General features: G+C 41.7%; 1 protein-coding gene across 1 annotated transcript in view; it reads right to left on the bottom strand.

Moving 5' to 3' along the window:
- The window catches only part of ARHGEF40 (Rho guanine nucleotide exchange factor 40), a 29795-nt gene extending 17626 nt beyond the window's left edge, over window positions 1-12169 (bottom strand). Inside the window, exons 1-2 of the mRNA XM_032235259.1 lie at window positions 10879-12169; window positions 1275-1395 (exon numbers count right to left, since the gene is read on the bottom strand). Coding sequence (XP_032091150.1) covers window positions 1275-1395; window positions 10879-12076 — 1319 coding nt within the window. The 5' untranslated portion in view covers window positions 12077-12169. The remainder of the gene's footprint in view (window positions 1-1274; window positions 1396-10878) is intronic.
- Between the last annotated feature and the right edge of the window lie 7331 nt (window positions 12170-19500).

The following is a 19500-nucleotide window of genomic DNA, read 5'->3' as shown; positions in this document are numbered from 1 at the left end:
TCCCTAGAGTCAGGAACGACTAGCACACAGTTGCGAGGGGAACCTTTACCTTACCATTCTATTTGAAAATGGCTTCTAATTGAGGTAGTCGCTAAATAGGGAGTGTGTAATTATCAAACCTGTTACAAAGTACAAAATCAACAATTGGATATAGATTATAGTAAGAGTGATAATAAATATAACGAATATGGGTAAATCTTAACAAATCAGAATTTTCACTCCAGTAACAAATATGGTAGCCAATATACTCCCTAAATTTAAAATAACCTTGAATATTATTGACTATTATTATATAATCTTGAGTATTACTGTATCTATACTGTGGATATTAATAATTCTGTTATTTATTTGAAAAATTAAATGACTGCCTATTATACTATATTATATTATGCAACATAATCTGCTAAGAAACACATAAATCAAAATTAAAACTCCAGTTTATTTTAATCAACGATTGTGTGGCAACCTATACAGAAGATTTAGCTCATTTTCATAACTGCTATATTCTACTAGCTTATGAATAACCTCTTCCAAATAAGAAAGCTCAAAGGCATTTTTAGTATTTGGGGTCAAAACAACCATCCTTTGCAAACAAAATGCTTTTAAGCTAATTGGATTCTTAATGGCTTCCCATGGCAGTTTCCTGACAGTTCTGATTTTATGAGAAGAATTTCCTGAATTTTTCACCTGCCTCAATGAATTACTTCAATCTTTTGGAAGGGAGCCTTGACTGCTTCATCTGAAGGCAATTTGATATATAGTACAGCCATTGCATCAGTTGGACTGACCTAGTGGATTTTTAGCTGATTTTGGCAAGACAACTTTCTTTAATAAACTAGTTAACTTTGTTGCCTGTGACAAGGGAAACAGCATTCTGACTAAGCAAGGGCCTAAGTATATCACTTATTTACAAATTATAGCTAAAAGCCTTAAGACAAGGTAACATACGGCAGCAGCCTCTTACTCTATATATCTGGGCATTCCTCATTTATCATGCTATCATCTCTGGCTTAACAAATGCTAGAACATAGCAGAAGCAGATCGAAGTATATTGTGAGCATCTTGTCAGTGATATGTGTGGCTTGAACTACTTTCGTCTCTAAACTCTGACATTGGTAATGATGACAAGAGAAGGTAATGAATCCAGACTGCAATACAGTCACTGTCACTGAGACTCAGGAAGAACAATTCTGGAGAAAGACTGACAGCAGCATCCCAGCAGTGGTTCCTTGATGCTGTTATCTCCTTTTGTCTTGTCAGGAAATTTTTGTTACCTGAGAAGTGAGTGCATGTATCTTAAGGTATTAACCAGATCCTCTTGTCCTGGAGGCAACTCATCCTGAAGAGGCTGGGGCACTATGGTTAGCAAGGAATGGCCAGCCTTGTCTATTCCTCCTAGTGTGGAGAGAAACAGAAGGAAAATATAAGCTTTAAGTCATAACTTTATCCCAAATTGCAATGCTTCTGGCATCCACTGCAGTAAACACAAAATATGAGTTGGCTTCCCGGTTACTAAACCTCATAGTTAGGGCCAAAACAGTCTGAATTCAGCAGCCATTCACATGACCACTCCCAGATATTCAGAATTTCAACAAAGGAGTGCATGGAAAGAACCACATTCCTACCAACCACACTGGATGAATTATGATCTCTAGTGCTTTATAAGATTTAAACCACTTGTAGGATTTTTTCCAATTCTCCACAAATAGTCTTTGCTGGGTGCATCAGATTGCTGCAAACCACAAAAAGAACTGCACACCAAATGGAACAGCACCACATGACCATTTATTTATATGACTTGGGTTACCATATTATAAAAAGTGCATATCTATCATACTCCATTAACAACATGGCTGAACTCTCCAAAGTAAAAAAAAAATGAATTTCACTTGAGCATTTATGCAATTTTCATAATTTAAAATTTATCTTGATTTGTTTTCCCCTGCCTTGGCTGGAAAAGTGAAACAGAGTGACTTCCAAGCTTTGTGACATGGAATATGATCGATGTAAATAACCCATGACACTGACATTGGGCTGTAATTCCCAACCTCAGGACTACTGTACATCTGTCTTAAGACTATGTATTAAGGATATATTACATGAATAATAAAAACCCTTGGTTTTCCTTACGAAGTCAATACTAATTGCAGCACCAGCATTTTATAAGCGTATGGAAAGTTGAAATGCAATTACTTTCAAGAAGAAACAGAAGTTGGGATCTTTATTTACGCAGATACAAAGCAGATGTGGAAGACAGTTCTGAGGACAGACCACTGGAGTTCATAAGCTACACCAACCTATCAGACCAAAATAGATTGTGTCTGCATGTGTGTCTATAAGTGTGTGTTCTACAGGAAGAACATCTGAGCTCATTTTCTCCATTAAAAAAAACAACTGCTTCATCTTCCAAATTGTATGTTGCTGGAAAAACGCTGTAACTTCCCCCACAGATCCAGTATTCCATTTCCTACAACATATCATGTTGCAGCAAATACAAAATACATACATTTGGAGTCTGGGAGAAGTTAACATAAGGTCATTTACAGAGGAAAAATTCCCCATCTCCTCCTCCTACCGATAGCAAATTGTGAAATCCAAAAGTTTCAGGAGAATGAGAGAAACAATCAGGGATAAAGAAGGGGTGGGCAAGAGAGAAACTTGCTAGAAAGCAGAAATAGCCTGAATCAGAATCCCATTTTATGCTAACATAGCTGAACAATAAAGATGAAATTTTTGTTACCAAGTTTTTGTGGGAAGATGAGTTAAAGGCGAGAGGATAAGATGAAGGACATCTTCCCATTAACTGCTGTAAGACTGCAGTTTTATCCCAAACGGTATTTTCCCATTGTGATGGATCAGTTTCTATCATTCCAAGTCAGCAGATTCAATGATTAAAAACACAAATCTGTTTATAGACATGTTTGTGTAGGATTGGGGGGGGGGGGAGGAACAGGAAAGAGTGGTTATCTGGAAAGATTACTTGCAAGTATTGTTTATGTGCTATTCTTGTCATTTGTAATTGGATTGTGATGATATCATGATCATTTGATTAAAATTAAGGCTGTTGACAAGGCACATCATTTCTTCTTCTTTTCTACCCCCTTCAGGCCTGCATGCGTCCTTTAATCTCATAAACTTTCTAAAAGCATTCAGATTTAACAAGAGCAATTCTTTTCTTCATTGCAAAAAAAGACAGAAAACTGACATTCCACCACAGTTGACATCAACTTCACCTTCTGTTGACATATAGACTTCATCTCAACAGAAACCAATTAGATAAATGTAATCTCAGTTCAGCTAGCCATGATTAAATATGAATTCTTAACCAGGTTAAATAAAGACTTGGATATGCACTTTTCATATATTTATAAATGGGTGGGCATTGCAGGGCTGTAGGCAAAGACAAAGATAAATAGAAAACATTCAGGAAGAAAGCAAAAGCAGTTCTATACTATTGCTAAGAAAATGTTGTATGTTCATGTAGTCACCACAAATCAAGCTTAACTCAAAGGCATCTCTATCTTTCAAAAAGTTTAATTAGTATTAACCTGAACAAAATGTCATAGCTAGGCATGTTGTGCAGCCTATTACGTTTACATGTTTTATGATTCATGATTTTGTGGGTTAATCTGACATTCAGGATAAGCATATTGTGATCAGTCTAAAATATGGAATTATCCATGTAAGTAGCAGAAAAGTTCACTACCCTCCTCACAGGTTGGGATTCTGATGACAACTAAAGATAGATACCTGCACTGTGAAAAATCTTCACATTTACAGGCATACAGTGGGGCAAAAAAAGTATTTAGTCAGCCACCAATTGTGCAAGTTCTCCCACTTAAAAAGATGAGAGATGCCTGAAATTGACATCATGGGTAGACCTCAACTATGAGAGACAAAAGGAAAAACAAATCCAGACAATCACATTGTCTGATTTGGAAAGAATTTATTTGCAAATTATGGTGGAAAATAAGTATTTGGTCACCTACAAACAAGCAGGATTTCTGCCTCTCACAGACCTGTAACTTCTTCTTTAAGAGGCTCCTCTGTCCTCCACTCATTACCTGTATTAATGGCACCTGTTTGAATTTGTTAGCAGTATAAAAGACAGCTGTTCACAACCTCAAACAGTCACACTCCAAACTGCACTATGGTGAAGACCTAAAAGCTGTGGAAGGACACCAGAAACAAAATTGTAGATCTGCACCAGGCTGGGAAGACTGAATCTGCAATAGGCAAGCAGCTTGGTGTGAAGAAATCAACTGTGGGAGCAATAATTAGAAAATGGAAGACATACAAGACCACTGATAATCTCCCTCCGTCTGGGGCTCCACACAAGATCTCACCCCTTAGAGTCAAAATGTTCACAAGAATGGTGAGCAACAATCCCAGAACCACACAGGGTGACCTAGTGAATGACCTGCAGAAAGCTGGGACCAACGTAACAAAGGCTACCATCAGTATCACACTACGCCACCAGGGAGTCAGATCCTGCAGTGCCAGATGTGTCCCCCTGCTTAAGCCAGTACATGTCCGGGCCTGTCTGAAGTTTGCTAGAGAGCATTTGGATGATCCAGAAGAGGATTGGGAGAATGTCATATGGTCAGATGAAACCAAAGTAGAACTGTTTGGTAGAAACACAACTCGTCGTGTTTGGAGGAGAGAGAATGCTGAGTTGCATCCAAAGAATACCTACTGTGAAGCACGGGGGCAGCAACATCATGCTTTGGGGCTGTTTCTCTGCAAAGGGACCAGGACGACTGATCCTTGTTCAGGAAAGAATGAATGGGGCCATGTATCGTGAGATTTTGATTGCAAACCTCTTTCCATCAGCAAGGGCATTGAAGATAAAACATGGCTGGGTCTTTCAGCAGGACAATGATCCCAAACACACCGCCCGGGAAATGAAGGAGTGGCTTCGTAAGAAGCATTTCAAGGTCCTGGAGTGACCTAGCCAGTCTCCAGATCTCAACCCCATAGAAAACCTTTGGAGGGAGTTGAAAGTCCGTGTTGCCCAGCGACAGCCCCAAAACATCACTGTCTAGAGGAGATCTGCATGGAGGAATGGGCCAACATACCAGCAACAGTGTGTGCCAAACTTGTGAGCACTTACAAACAATGTTTGACCTGTCATTGCCAACAAAGGATATATAACAAAATATTGACATGAACTTTTGATATTGACCAAATACTTATTTTCCACCATAATTTGCAAATAAATTCTTTCCAAATCAGGCAATGTGATTGTCTGGATTTGTTTTCTCCTTTTGTCTCTCATAGTTGAGGTCTACATATGATGTCAATTACAGGCTTCTCTCATCTTTTTAAGTGGGAGAACTTGCACAACTGGTGGCTGACTAAATACTTTTTTGCCCCACTGTATGTGCTTTGGTACTACCTAAGCCTAAATTTTGATTGCACAATTTCAGGCTTGCAAGCAAATCAGCACATATGCTACTAAATACAATGACCTCTACAGCATAGAAATCTACACTATATACAAAGATATATATGGAGATTCCCAGTTATCCGGGTCATCGTTGTCTCAAAGGTGCTTTTTCAAAATGCAACTGGACTGGGGTTTTTTTCTTCCTCAAGGTACATCTCATCCAATCAGCTTCTTCAGTTCTGACTAAATGGTGGAGAATGGAAGGATTTATATTCCTTGCAGTCATCTGGTCAGTATTATTTTAGAGTTGTTGAGGCCATTTGGGGCACAGATAAAACCTCCAAGAGGTTTCAACAACTCTCAGAAAGAGTGTCAATGACCAGATGATTGCAAGGAATATAAATCCATTCTCCACCATTCAATCGGAATGAAAAAAGATTCTTGGATGAGAAGTGAAACATCTTCCTCAAAGAAAAATACAGTCTAGTTGCCTTTTAAAAAAGCACATTTGAGATATGTTCACAGATGTCATTTCTAATTTGATATCAGAGCTGTGATTTAGAAATAGGATAGCTCTTTTCGGCTTGTGTGATGAATTTTACAGGTTTCTTTTTAATAATGCCTCAGTAGTTTCAGGTGCCACTGGAGTTCCATGCTATCTTTTTTCCTTTGGTCTGTGCTGAAATTACCCTATGCTGGAAGAAGCAACCACACACAATCCTTTTGCAAATGAACATATAAGTTACAACAAATGGGAACTAAATTCTAAAATAACTGAAAAGCAACAGATTGTTTGCCCGTAATCTGCATAAACAGTATGCATCAACCCTTTTCAATGACTGCAGTATTTCATAGGGAGCAAAAAAAGAGATACATTCACAGGGGAATCCAAGGATTATATTCAAAGGTTCCTTCCTCCAATGGAAAGAGTCTTCCACTGATAGAAAAGATCCTTTTGTCAGAGGAAATCAACCTTTGGATCTAATCCCAAATGTCTCAAACACTTCAGTTGAAAGGAAATGGCATTTCCCTCTCCAATTTAGAAGGTTCTTAAAGGATATTATGGAAAACAGGTCAATCGGGGGTTATAATCATTGTAACTAAATGTCATCTCCATTATGTGCTATTCTTTTGAATAGCAGATTCTGAGGATTACTGTTAACTATGATTTCTAATTTAGATCTTCCATTTATCTAATCATCACTATCATCTAAATGAACCATTACCAAACAGGTGTCCTTCAATTGCAAAGGATATTCTAGGGGAGATATCCCAAATACATCCAGAAGACACCAAAACACTGTTCTATCAGAAAGATCTGTGTGAAAAAGCATGCAGACAAGAGATTAAGATTTAGCTAGTATCAATTGTTGGTTTCTAGCAGTGGTGAAACCTAAAAATTTTCCTACCGGTTCTGTGGGCGTGGCTTGGTGGAGGTCATGTGATTGGATGGGTGTGGCTATGTAGTCATGTGACTGGGGGATCAAAAGACAGAAACTCACAATGTCCTGTGAGGGGGTTGAACTAGATGACCTCCAGGTGCTTTCCAGCTCCGGATTGCTGTGCTCTTTCAAGGTATCCTGTGAAGCTGTGTCTAGTGCCAGGTTTGTGGTACTTCCTCCCTCTTCTTTTTCCCTCCCTTTCTTTTTTCTTTTTTCTTTTTTCTTTCTTTCTCCCTTCCCTCCTTTTTTCCCCATCCCTCTTTCTTTCTTTTTCTTTTTTTCTCTTCCTTTCTTTTGCAGCACCGCCCATCCCCTCCCCCATTTTTGGCCTAGCAGGCATCAGGAAGTCTCTTGGGAGTAAAAATGGACCCCAAATGCTAAAAAAAAAAGTTTTAAAAACAGTTCCTACCATTGTGCAGTAGAGCTGTTAAGCATTTTTTACTACTGGTTCAGGTGAACCGGCCTAAACCGGTAGCATTTAACCCCTGGTTTCTAGACATAAGAAATATAAAGCATAGATCACTTAATGTCTATATTGTGGTACATTAAGATGTGATATATCTATATAAACTGTAGCTTGTTCTAAATCTGGTTCTATACAAATAGCTATACATATCCACCTATGCAAGTACTGAATAGTTCCCCTTTTGCATTGATTCATAAGTGGTCACTCAAGCAGGGCCTGACCTAATCACTTAACAGAATGACAGAGTTGGAAGGGACCTTGGAAGTCTTCTAGTCCAACCATCTGCTGAAGCAGTAGAGCTTATATCATTCCAGACAAGTGGCTGTCTAGTCTCTTAAAAATCTCCAATGATGGAGCATCCACAACTTTTGAAGGAGTGTCATTCCACTAACAAGTCATCCAAATGACTGGAACACTGGCACAGAACACTGAACCAAATCAAGCAATAGTTTGTTCCAACTTGGCTGTTTTTAGTATTGCTACGGCATCTCCCAGACCAAAATGGAAAGGATGGAAAGACCTGGAAAATTCTGCAGAAAATAATGGCTATCAGAATCTCCTTGTTTAAAAAGCATGGCCTCTCTGGCAAGTTGATCCAGAGAGCAAGGAACAGGAATGACTTATCTGCTCATCTCTGCTCGTAGATCTTCTAGGAACATCATACTGGATGTTACTACAGATTATCTTCTTTTAACAACCACATCTGAACTCACAACAGTGTTGAATGAGTGGTTGATGCAACCAGTCCTCATATTTATGCCAGCTGCAGTGTCCCCATGGTTACCTGCTCACATTTGCAATATTCTTTGCCAAAGTGTTACAAGCAGCGTCAATGGGGATGCCAGCAAGAATTTAGAAAATTTTTAACACTGTCACTTAACAACTTAATCATTTGCTTAATGATACAAACCGGAAGTGCTAGAATTTCCACTGCCAAGCAGCTAGTCATGTTGTTACAATTTATGATTCTGTCACTTAGTGATGGAAATTCTGACCTTGATTCCTTTTGTTTACATGAGGACTGCATGTATATCCAGGTTTTATGGGTGATGTTCATAAAACTGAAGGATTCTAGTAGGTGACATTAATTGGCTTTTTTTTTTTTTTTTTTTTGGAAATGGATTTACCACCCTGCTGCTTCCTTTTCAACTTTTCTTCATTCTCTTATTTATTTTCCCTTTATTTCCAAATCTCTCTTTGTTTACACTTTCCATGTAGTATCCCCTCGGGGAGGCCTGCCTCTTGTTTTGAAAGCCAGAGGCCTTCAGTAACATGATCAAGCACTGGTGTCATTCTGGGTTGTGTTTGGTGGCTTGAGGCAAGAGAGTGGTTTCCGCAGACTGTTGTGATGTGGCGAGGACCCAGGCTTGCCTCACTCAGTCCTCGTGATGCTTAGTAAGATGGCATAAATGCTGGTTAAAGGACAAGCTTGTTGGAAGAGCCTGCAGAGACTCAATGTTGATATTCACAGGAAAGTTTTGGGCTGCAATCTGAAGCCATGGTTAGCTGAGCTAAGTACACAATTCATAAAGTTTATATAAACTATACATAAAAATATATAGTTGCATAAACTATATATATATATATAATTTTCTGGTTAGGTCATGTTGCTGGAATTGCAACCCGGATTGCCCCAAGTTATTTTACTGCTCACAATGGAAAATGCAAATGGTTGATTGCACCATTACAGAAGTAGTTACCCTCCGTATGATGCACCTGAACTATAACTCCAGTATACTTCACTTCTGGTCATGCTGTTTGGAGTCACAGCTCACAATATCCTCCACAAACTCCACTGATAGGAACTAAAACTGAATAATGCATTTACACATCAGTCTTCATTAATATCAGCAAAAAATATTTCTTGCAGTGCCATTTTGTGCTCTGTCCCCCAAAACAAACCATTTATGATTAATGGCATCTAAAATCTCTCCATTGTCTTTACCCATTATCTTATGAAGTTATCCCATTAACTTTACTCCAGTTGGTCAATGTTCCTTAATTGTAACATCTTCTTCAACCCTATGTAATGGAACAGAGGAGCAGAGACAGCAGAGGGCTGCTTTGCCTTGAAAAGTCCTAGAAAATAAGCATGTTGGGGACAAAAACTGTTCCAACTTCAGTATTTTGAAATCAAAGCGGGCAAAAAAATAATGAAAAATGTGCAGATACTAGTTAGGGAGAGGCATTAATACTTTCTAAACAGCAAATGCAGAATGATGCTGTGCTATTTAGAGTAGAGATGATCTAGACCAGGGGTGTCAAACCCAAGGCCCACAGGCCAGATCTGACCTGCAGGGTGTTTTGATCTGGCCCACAGGGCTGCCCTGAAAACACTATATAGCTCTCCCGAGCTCCATTTTCACTGGCAGAGTTGCAGGAGACCATCACAGCCAAAAACTGAGCTTGTAAGCCCATTTTCACTTGCAGAGCACTCAGGCCACCATAAGCGCCCCTGACATGAGTGATGTTGAGCTGGCTACACTCACACCAGCCACACACACACACACACACACACACACACACACAGTCATTGTCGTTGTCCCCGCAGGGTCAAACACAACCCTGATGCGAAATTGAGTTTGACAGCCCTGATCAAAAAGTATCATCCATTAGAAGGGAACTGCTTAGTGTCCCACACACTCTGAAGCATCTATCCTCTGAATCCAAAGCACTGCATACACTACTGATTTTCCTAAAACTGACTAGCTTTAGGCAAATTAGCTAGTTAACTAACTAACTTGTGGAACTGAGAGATGTGAAAATCATAAGATAGTAGACGAAAAGTGCCATGATGCAAAATCCACATATCTGAATCTGCGTGAGAGATCAGGGCTTGCCAAACAATCCTTTAGCAATAGCAGTTAGACTTATATACCGCTTCATAGGGCTTTCAGCCCTCTCTAAGCAGTTTACAGAGTCAGCATATCGCCCCCAGTCTGGGTCCTCATTTTACCCACCTCAGAAGGATGGAAGGCTGAGTCAACCCTGAGCCGGTGAGATTTGAACAGCCGAACTGCAGAACTAGCAGTCAGCTGAAGTAGCCTGCAGTACTGCACTCTAACCACTGCGCCACCTCGGCTTTCTTTGCCTGCGATCTTGCTGCTTTGGATCCCCTTACAGGTGCTGCTAGTGGAACTCCTTTCAATAGTCACCAATTTGGATGTGTCAATCACAGATCCTATCATTCCCTAAGTTAGTCACACACACAATGTTGGTTTGATGAATGTTAGGTGCAGTCCTGAATATCTGAATGCCATAATGTCAAGGGAAACTGATAAACAAGCCTCAGGTTCCAGTTTAACTTATTCTGCCATACAGTTGTGGATAACCATTAAAGCACTAGAGAAACATTCATCAATCTGGAACTCTCCAGATGTATTGAATTTAAAATTTTCAGAATTCCCAATCAGATCACTGGCTAGGGAATACTCTTTTGGAAGAGTAATCCAACAATTGAGACATCCAGATCAGGGATTGCCACATTAGAGATTAAATTTTCTACTACTTCTTTTTGAAGATTAGAAGGGAAAAACAAATCAAATTCAACATCTCCAGATGATTATCACTTGATGACTTACCTGTCAGAGCAAAAACTCCTGATTGAAGAAGATTCCAGTTTACAGATTCCCCAAGACGAGCCACTGTGGGTAAAAGAGAATTTTGTATTTCCCCAGGACCCTGATCAGCTGCTATGTCTATGGTCTCTTCTTTCCTATCAACACTTGCTAATTCATTCTTACTAGGCAAGTCAGTAAGCCCTGGTTCTTTGCTGTCGAGACGCTGTTCCACCATACACTGGTCTTCATAAATCTCCACTTCTTTTTCTTGGACGCTCACCTCCTCAGTATCAATTCTTGGTTCACTAGTCTTGGGTTTAGCATTTGGCTCTTCAGTATTAAGTTTTGGGTCTTCTGTGTTTCCTTCTCCAGAGCTGCCTTCATTGTCACCAATGGTACATTTTCCTTTGCTGTCTTCTGGCTCTGTAGCACTAGCAATACAGTCTCCAGTGCTGACAGCCAAGTCAGCATTGTTGGCTCCTTCAACTCCAGTTTCAAAGCTTTGGTTTCCTGCAATGCTACCTTTCTCTTGGGTGTCATCGCACTCTGGGGCATCATCGCATTCTGTGATATCAACACAGGATACTTTGATGCTGTCTGGATCTCTGGTACTAACATAAACGGTCCCAGAATCCTGTTCTCCTGGACCAGTAAAGGCCTCCTCCTGTTCAGCACCTGTTTTAAGATCAGAACTTTCTGTTTCTTGGTTAGCAGAATCTGACCCTTGTTTAACTCGACCACCAGCTCCTTTCCCAGCACCTTTCTTTTTCCTCCGGTTTCCCTTGGTGGTACGTTTTGGAGTTGCTAAAGCTGGAGACAGGCTTTCCTTGCTCTCTTCCTTAGGAGGAGTTGGATCTTGGTAAACGGACTCAAGAAATTCTTCTTTCCCCAGGACTGTGTCTTCAGCAACAGCATCACTACTGCTCAGAATGGGTGAAGGTTTTGTTTCGAGGGGATCTAGGTTTTCCTCCAGTTGTTTAGGGTTCAAGTTCCCAACTGATCCGGGACTTTCTAAGACTGGGTCTAAAGCTGGGCTAGGATTTGATCTCAGCTGAGCTACCTTCTCATCCTGGTTTCCCTTCTCTTGACTAGACTTCTCTGCCTCCTCAGTTTTGCAAGCCTGTCGCAAAGCAAAGTTCTCCCCGCAGCCGGACTTATGATGGAGCCAGGCTCGGTGGCGCCGGTTCCTATTTTTGCTATGTCCCTTGCGAGCAGGCATTGTCTGAATCTGGGCAGTGCAAGGTTGTGGGATTCTGGGTGCTTGATGCAAGGTGGGACTGACCTCCAAGAGGTGAACGTACTCCCCCTCAGATTCCCGGTTCTCTCCGCCAGAATGACGTCCGTCACCAGGACTCCTTGCCCCCAGGATCTCGGGAGTCAAATCCGTAGGGCAGTGCTGCCCCACAATAAATCCATCTTTGTGCACAAACTGAGGATACACCAGCTCAGCCCAGGGCAAGCTTAGCACTTTTTCTCCAGCTGCCAGCAAGCAGCGTTCCAGGCGCCCTACTCTACGTTCTTTGTTGATGCCATTAAGCCATTCAATAGTGAACAGAAATCGATAGGAGTCAGGAGACACAGGCAATTCCTGCACTCCACGGCCCTCCAGCGAGAGGCATTTCAGGACTAGGCGGGGAGCACATTCCCGGTGAGGCACCACTTGCAAGTAGAAATCCCCGGGGCTCAAGTGTTGCCACGGCAAAGAGCCAAGCTGGACAAGGACTTTTTCATGAAGGCACAGGGGCCAACCTTCATGACAAAAGACGAAGCCACTATACTGAGCCTGAGGAAGAAGGAAAGAGAGAAGAGAAGGGAAGTCAGCTAAATGTTATATCAAGAAATACAGAATACTGGAAACTATATACAGGTAGTCCTTGACTTAGAACAGTTCATTTAGTGACTGTTCAAAGCTACAACAGCACTGAAAAAAGTGACTTTTATGATCTTTTTTCACACTTATATGACCGTTGCAGCATCCCCAGGGTCACGTGTTTTACATTCGGATGGTTGACAACTGCTTCATGTTTATGACAATTGCAGTGTCCCAGGGTCATGTGAATCACCTTTTGGGACCTTCTGATAAGCAAAGTCAATGGGGAAGCCAGATTCACTTAACATCCGGGTTACTAATTTGACAACTGCAGTGATGATTCACTTAACAAATGTGGCAAGAAAAGTTGTAAAATGGGGCAAAACTCACTTAAACAATTTCTCACTTAGCAACAGAAATTTTGGGCTCAATTGTGGTCGTAAGTCGAGGACTTCCTGTATGCAATACACCAATATTGCATTAATAGGTAGTATATCTTCTTTTTTCTTCCCACCATGTAGAAACAACAAGCATCTCCTAGCTTAACTCAGTTCTGGCATTTTACCATGATAAAGAACTTGTTTAGAATTCTACACAAAAACTAAAATTGCCAAATAACAGGAGGGCAAGAGTGTGTAGCGGGCGGGGGAAATCTAATAACATTTTTAAGACACTCCTTTACATCTATATATCCCACCCCAAATCCACTTTGCTAATGCTTGCTTGCCATATAAGTTTATTTATGAAAGAGTTAAGAAAATATGGGAACGTGATATAATAGTCCTTGACTTACTACCAGTAATTTATCAAGCTATGACAAATTCGAAAAAAGTTACTCCTGAAGGTTATGACTGCCACACTACTCCTGGTTTTGTGACTGTATTTTGGGCAGTTGGCAACCGGCTCACATTTACAACCAGTTACAGCATGGGATCACATCCCCACCCCCATTCGATCAGCTGGATTTGGAGTTACAACCACACAATTCACTGAACAACTATGATGGCTCACTTACTGACCATCATAAAAATGATCATAAAATCAAGTCTAGTCTCATGGCGACTCAAGTTATGACCAAAATTTACAAACAAAATTCTGGGCTCAACTATGGCTATAAGTCAAGCAATTATCCACAGAATTAAAATTTAAAAAATACCCAGGAACTAAAGAAAAATTTCCTATACTTAAATTTGGATTAGATAAGGTGTGGCCCTCCAGGTATTTATTGGATAACACTTATGGGAATTGTTGGGGGATGGAATTCAACACCCTTTGGAAGGCCACCGATGTCCTAGCTAACTTTCACACAGAGAGCCACTATGGGATTCTGGCACCAGCATTGATTATTTCTCTATTGCCCAGCACTGCCAAGCTAGATTTCCTGTTCAGAAGTACTCCAGACGAACAGAGAGCCAAACCAAAGCAGGAGCTCACACAGGCTTCACTCTGGATGCGAGCCAAGATGTGCTTGGCAGGAACAAGGAAGTCAAGGGTGTAGCGCAATGCATCGTGTTGGTACGTCCTCTCCAGCACTTCGAAGACCTGACTCAGGAGGGTGGGGGCCGTGGCTTCGAAAGGAGGGTACAAGGCAGCCAGTGTGCTCTGGACACATTCTTCCACAGGCTCAGGTTCCTGCAAAAACAAAGAATATGCAAGGGAAGGGCATGAGCCTCTAAGAGCTTTCCAACCAGCCCATCCAATCCCCCTGAAACTATGCAATGAAACAAATGCTGTTTCCTTTATCTACTCCCAAAGAATTGCAACTGTTCCCCTCCTTGCCCCAATGCAAGGAATGTCCCTCGCAATTTTGTGGTTTTCTGTATACTTCATACCTCGTGATGCTGCCCTAGGACTAGGACCTCTTGCCTTCAACCTTTTCTATTTGATGTCCTTTCATTGCCTTGCTCAGCCAATTAAAGGGAAGAGCCAGGTTGTTATGGTTACCTGCAGCAATGAGCAACTGATCACATTTTATGCCTGGAGGAAGACCACTGCCCCCTAGTGATGTGTCAAAAGGAACAAGGGGCAGCCAGGAAATTGCTCAGGGCAATGTGCACAGAGACCGGCAGTGTGTAAAAAGAGCAGAGGGCATGAGGGGGCAGCAAGAATGAAAACGGTTGGAGAGGCGCCAAGGAGTATGGAGAGCGGAGGTTCCATCTGGAATACATTAGCAGCTGTGAGCTCATTCCTTCCGCAGCTCCACCCAGCAAAGGAAATTGGGGGGAGGAGAGAGAGGGGGAAGACAGAGAGGGAGGGAGGGAGGGAGGAGGGAGGGAGAGAGGGTAGAGGGGGCAATAGCAAGAGCCATTGTGTCCTAAACCTACCAGTGTACCTGCTAAAGAGTCACTATCATTTTTTTCAGAGGCATAACCCTGAATTCAAATTTCATCCTGGAAGACGCTGCAGGGAAATCACAAGAACTATGCATCCTTGCCTTGCTTCCGTGTCCAGATTAAATAATTTTATTGTCATTCCTGGTTGCTTCTTTGTTCTTGAGCATTCCAAAATCTACAAAATTACGCTGGGCCTTGATATGACAATTAGACAAAGAAAATCTTATTAAACTAAGGGCATGAAAATGTGTGGTTGTCTTCTGTAGCAATCACACTTCCAAAAGCTCCTTTGAAAGAGGGAAGCAAAACTACTGTTAATCTTGACTTATTTTGTACATTTTACCACTATCTGGTGAAACTGCCTGGTGGTGAATGGAAGGGTACATATGGAGTCATTATGTAGCAGCAGTCCTTTCTGTATGTCCATTATTTCAAAACCTTACCTAATATTCATCAGCAAGGGTTTAAAGAAATTGCAAAAAATTTAAAGGACCCTTTACTCTAATAGAACTAGTTTTGCCATTAGGAAATAGTAAGAGAGCAACTTCAAGCAGCTGGTTTGAATTTTTTTAAAAAAAAATCAGCTCATTTAAATATGTTTGTTATGTACTATTTTGTTTAGGGGAGGAAGGAACGCTTGTTATTATTTTGCCATGTTTTTAGAAATAATAGAATCACTCTTGAGTAACTAAGCACCCTATTTGGTGAAAGAAGGAAGTGCAATTATTTTTATGTTTTAGGCTGCAAAATGCAGGTGTCCACCCTTGCATAGGAGACTGGAGTTCTTCAATACCAGCACTTTTCAAAGTAAGAAATGTTGAACTAAAATTCAGTTTGAGTGTCCTTTAATCTATCAGAGATAAATACAGACTCCTTAACTGTGGCTTACAGAAGTTACAGGCAGGTATATGCAGCATATCAGGGATATACAGAAATAAAAACAGCATTTAGGGGATTCAAGCCAATAATTCAGGTAACTGGATTATTTGTGAATAATCTATTCCCAGTAATATTCCTGAAACAAATGTAGTCATGCTGGTCGTAAGAGAAAAAAATCTGTAATAAAGAAATATTTTATTATTAAACCAATCGAATCTGTACTAACTAGCGTGCTTAAGCCAACTCAAGGTTCAGAAAGCATGAGCAACCTTTCAAGTTTCAAGAACTTTTTCATCAGGCAGTGCTTAAAAAACATTGTAGGTAACAGTATGACCAATGGTTAAGCCATGTCTGCACAGAAAGGTTTTTAATTCAGCCTAGGAATAACCTACTTTTGGCATGGCTTAAACATCAGTTACAAGTTTTCTTCCAGTTTTAGTGGTGTCCTTGTGTTTTAACCTCTGATGAAGGAACTGAGAATTTGCAACTTACAACCAGAATTGGGATTTATTACATGAATCATGCGGCTACTGAACGTGAGGTCATTAAGAGAATCCTATTGATAGGCTCAATATACAGGAGGATCTTGACAAACTTGAGCATTGGGCAGTATCTAACAAAATGAAATTCAATGGTGAAGAGAGTCAGGTTAAGTGGTGGGTTTCTGCCGGTTTGCACTGGATTGGGAGAACTGGATGGTGAAATTTACCGATCCAGTGAGAGGAGGTTCAACCGGTGGACCGAAAGTAACTTCCGGAACGCCTGCCCCGGCCCTGTCGCTCCTCTCTCACCCCTGCCTCTCTGGAAGCCGCTCCATCGCTCGCTCCCCCCCCCCCGCCCGCCCATCTGTACTATCCTAGCCCAATTCGATGTCAAGTCCCATACCTGGGAGTGGAGGTGATGAACGGAGAAGCATGGAGAGGTCCAGCGGCACAATCCACCAGACAGCAGTGGCAAGCTCAGCAGTTTTCTCCTGGATTCCTCTCCGACATGACTCCTCCGTTCTCCCAAAGTTCTTTCCCCAGCATGTGATAACTTTGTCCTGGATTCCCCTCTGCCTTGCCTCCTCCAATCTCCCAAAGTTATTTCCCCAACGTGTGATAAGTTTTATACTGGATTCCCCTCTGTCTTGCCTCCTCCAATCTCCCAAAGTTATTTCCCCAACGTGTGATAAGTTTTATACTGGATTCCCCTCTGTCTTGCCTCCTCCGTTCTCCCAAAGTTTTTTCACCAGCATGTGATAGCTTTCTACTGGATTCCTCTCTGTCCTGCTTTCTCCAATCTCTCTAATTTCGGCCCTTAATCCTCCAGTTGTCTATTTTTGGGAGGTTTTCCACTCTCTTCCCCGCCCCCCTTCATAGGAGTCCCAAAATTTTTTGCCACATGGCTTGGGGGTGGTGGTCATGTGACTGAGTGTGCATGAGTGTCAAGTTGGCCATACCTGCCCAGTCATATGACTGCCAAGCCACGCCCACAAAATAGGCCACACCCACAGAATAGGGTTTCTTAAAAAATTGAAACCCACCACTGGTAAGGTTCTACATTTAGGCAAGAAAAACAAAATGCACAGATACTGTATAGGTGGTATCTTGCTCAATAGTAGCAACTGTGAGAGGGATCTTGGAATCCTAGTGGACAATCATTTAAATATGAGCCAGCAGTGTGCAGCAGCTGTCAAAAAAGCCAATACAGTTCTAGGCTGCATAAACAGAGGGATAGAATCAAGATTATGTGAAGTGTTAATACCACTTTATAATGCCTTGGTAAAGCCATACTTGGAATACCGCATTCAGTTTTGGTTATCACGATGTAAAAAGCTGTGGAGACTCTAGAAAGAGTGCAGAGAAGAGCAACAAACATGATTAGGGGACTGGAGACTAAAACATATGAAGAACGGTGGCAGGAATTGGGTATGTCTAGTTTAATGAAAAGAAGGACTAGGGGAGACAGCGTATGATAGCAGTGTTCCAATATCTCAGGGGTTGTCACAAAAAAGAGGGAGTCAAACTATTCTCCAAAGCACTTGAGAGCCGTACAGGAAGCAATGGGTGGAAACTCATCCAGGAGAGAAGCAACTTAGAACTGAGGAGGAATTTCCTGACAGTTAGAACAATTACCAGTAATCAGTGGAACAGCTTGCCTCCAGAAGTTGTGAATGCCCCAACACTGGAAGTCTTTAAGATGTTGGATAGTCATTTGTCTGAAACGGTATAAGGTTTCCTGCCTAGGCAGGGGGTTGGACTAGAAGACCTCCAAGGTCCCTTCCAACTCTGCTACTGTAATGTATTGACTTTGCTTGCCAGAAGCTGTCTGGAAAGATGCAACATGGCAATCACAAGACCCAGGGATGCTGCAACCTTCATAAATAAATGGCGATTGCCAAGGACCCCAATTTTGATCACATGTCTGTGGGAGTGCTGCAATAGTTGTAAATGCTAGGACCTGTCATACATTTTTCAGTACCGCTATAAAAACTTCGAACAATGAGTAACAAATGGTGCTAAGTCAGGGACTGAATGTATTTTGTCAACTCTGAACTGGGCTGTTGCAGACTTTACTGTTCCCAATTAGGCAGCTCAGTTCTTGATATAGAAAGCTGTTAAGGAACCGTCCGCCATTTCAGATTGTTTAACTGGAAGGCAAGGCAATACTCCAGCACTTCTACATGCAAAACAGGTGTTGTGCCCTGGGGGGAGGGATATCCTTTCCCCAAGAGTCCTCCCCTCCACATACACACCACCACACCAAACCACACACCACACACACACACACACACACACACACACACACACACACACAGAGGCAAGTGGTCCTCTTCCCACAAAGAAGTTCAAAGTCAAGAACCAGGTTGCTTTCTGGGATTCTCCCTCCCCCCCTAACTGAAACATGAGTCAAAAGAAACTATTTTGTAAAAAAAGGTGGAGGCACAAAGATCCCAAATTCCACCACTACCCCAGGCCCAATGCACACGCAAACCTCTCTCTCTTTTGCCACTTTCTGGCAAAGGGGAAGGAAAATACAGACTTGCAGTCAGCCAAGCTTGAGTTTTATATCCCTGACAGGAAGAGGCAATTCCCCTCCCCTTTAAACCTAGACACTGGCAGGAAGAGTGGGGAGGCCCCTTCTTGGCTCTGGGTCCTGGAGGGTGTGCAAGGCAGACAGATCCACGTGAGAAGCGTGGCTGATGGAAACACAGACAGATCTTCTCCAAGCATTACTGCCAATATTCTCCCCCACTCACTCACACAGAGAGAAACAGATTCTCTGTATTTCCATATACTATTACCAGTGGTTCCCCCCACAGTGAATATCTTGGCAGGCAAAAGTTACTACCCCTGCAGAGGAGAAAAGTTCTGTGAAACCCCAAGATGTACAGGATCAAATTTTTGGTGAGGGGAGAGATGGGGAAGAGAAAGATTAGGCCTAGATATGCTCAGTAGCCTCAAATGTTAGCAAATTACTGATAGACAGAAAGTTGGAGAAGGAGAATAGAACGAAATAGTCGAGCGCAGGAGGAATCCATATGTCAAATGGCAGATCTCATCAGAAAGCCGTGCTCAAAGAGTTTTCCTTCTACATCCTGGACAAAGTTTTGGAGGGGGAAGCCTACAGGTGATTTTC

The sequence above is a fragment of the Thamnophis elegans genome, chromosome Z (assembly GCF_009769535.1).
Source record: "Thamnophis elegans isolate rThaEle1 chromosome Z, rThaEle1.pri, whole genome shotgun sequence".
Classification (NCBI taxonomy): Eukaryota; Metazoa; Chordata; class Lepidosauria; order Squamata; family Colubridae; genus Thamnophis; species Thamnophis elegans.
The sequence above is the reverse complement of the archived record's forward strand: the minus strand, read 5'-3'. Positions and strand labels throughout refer to the sequence as shown.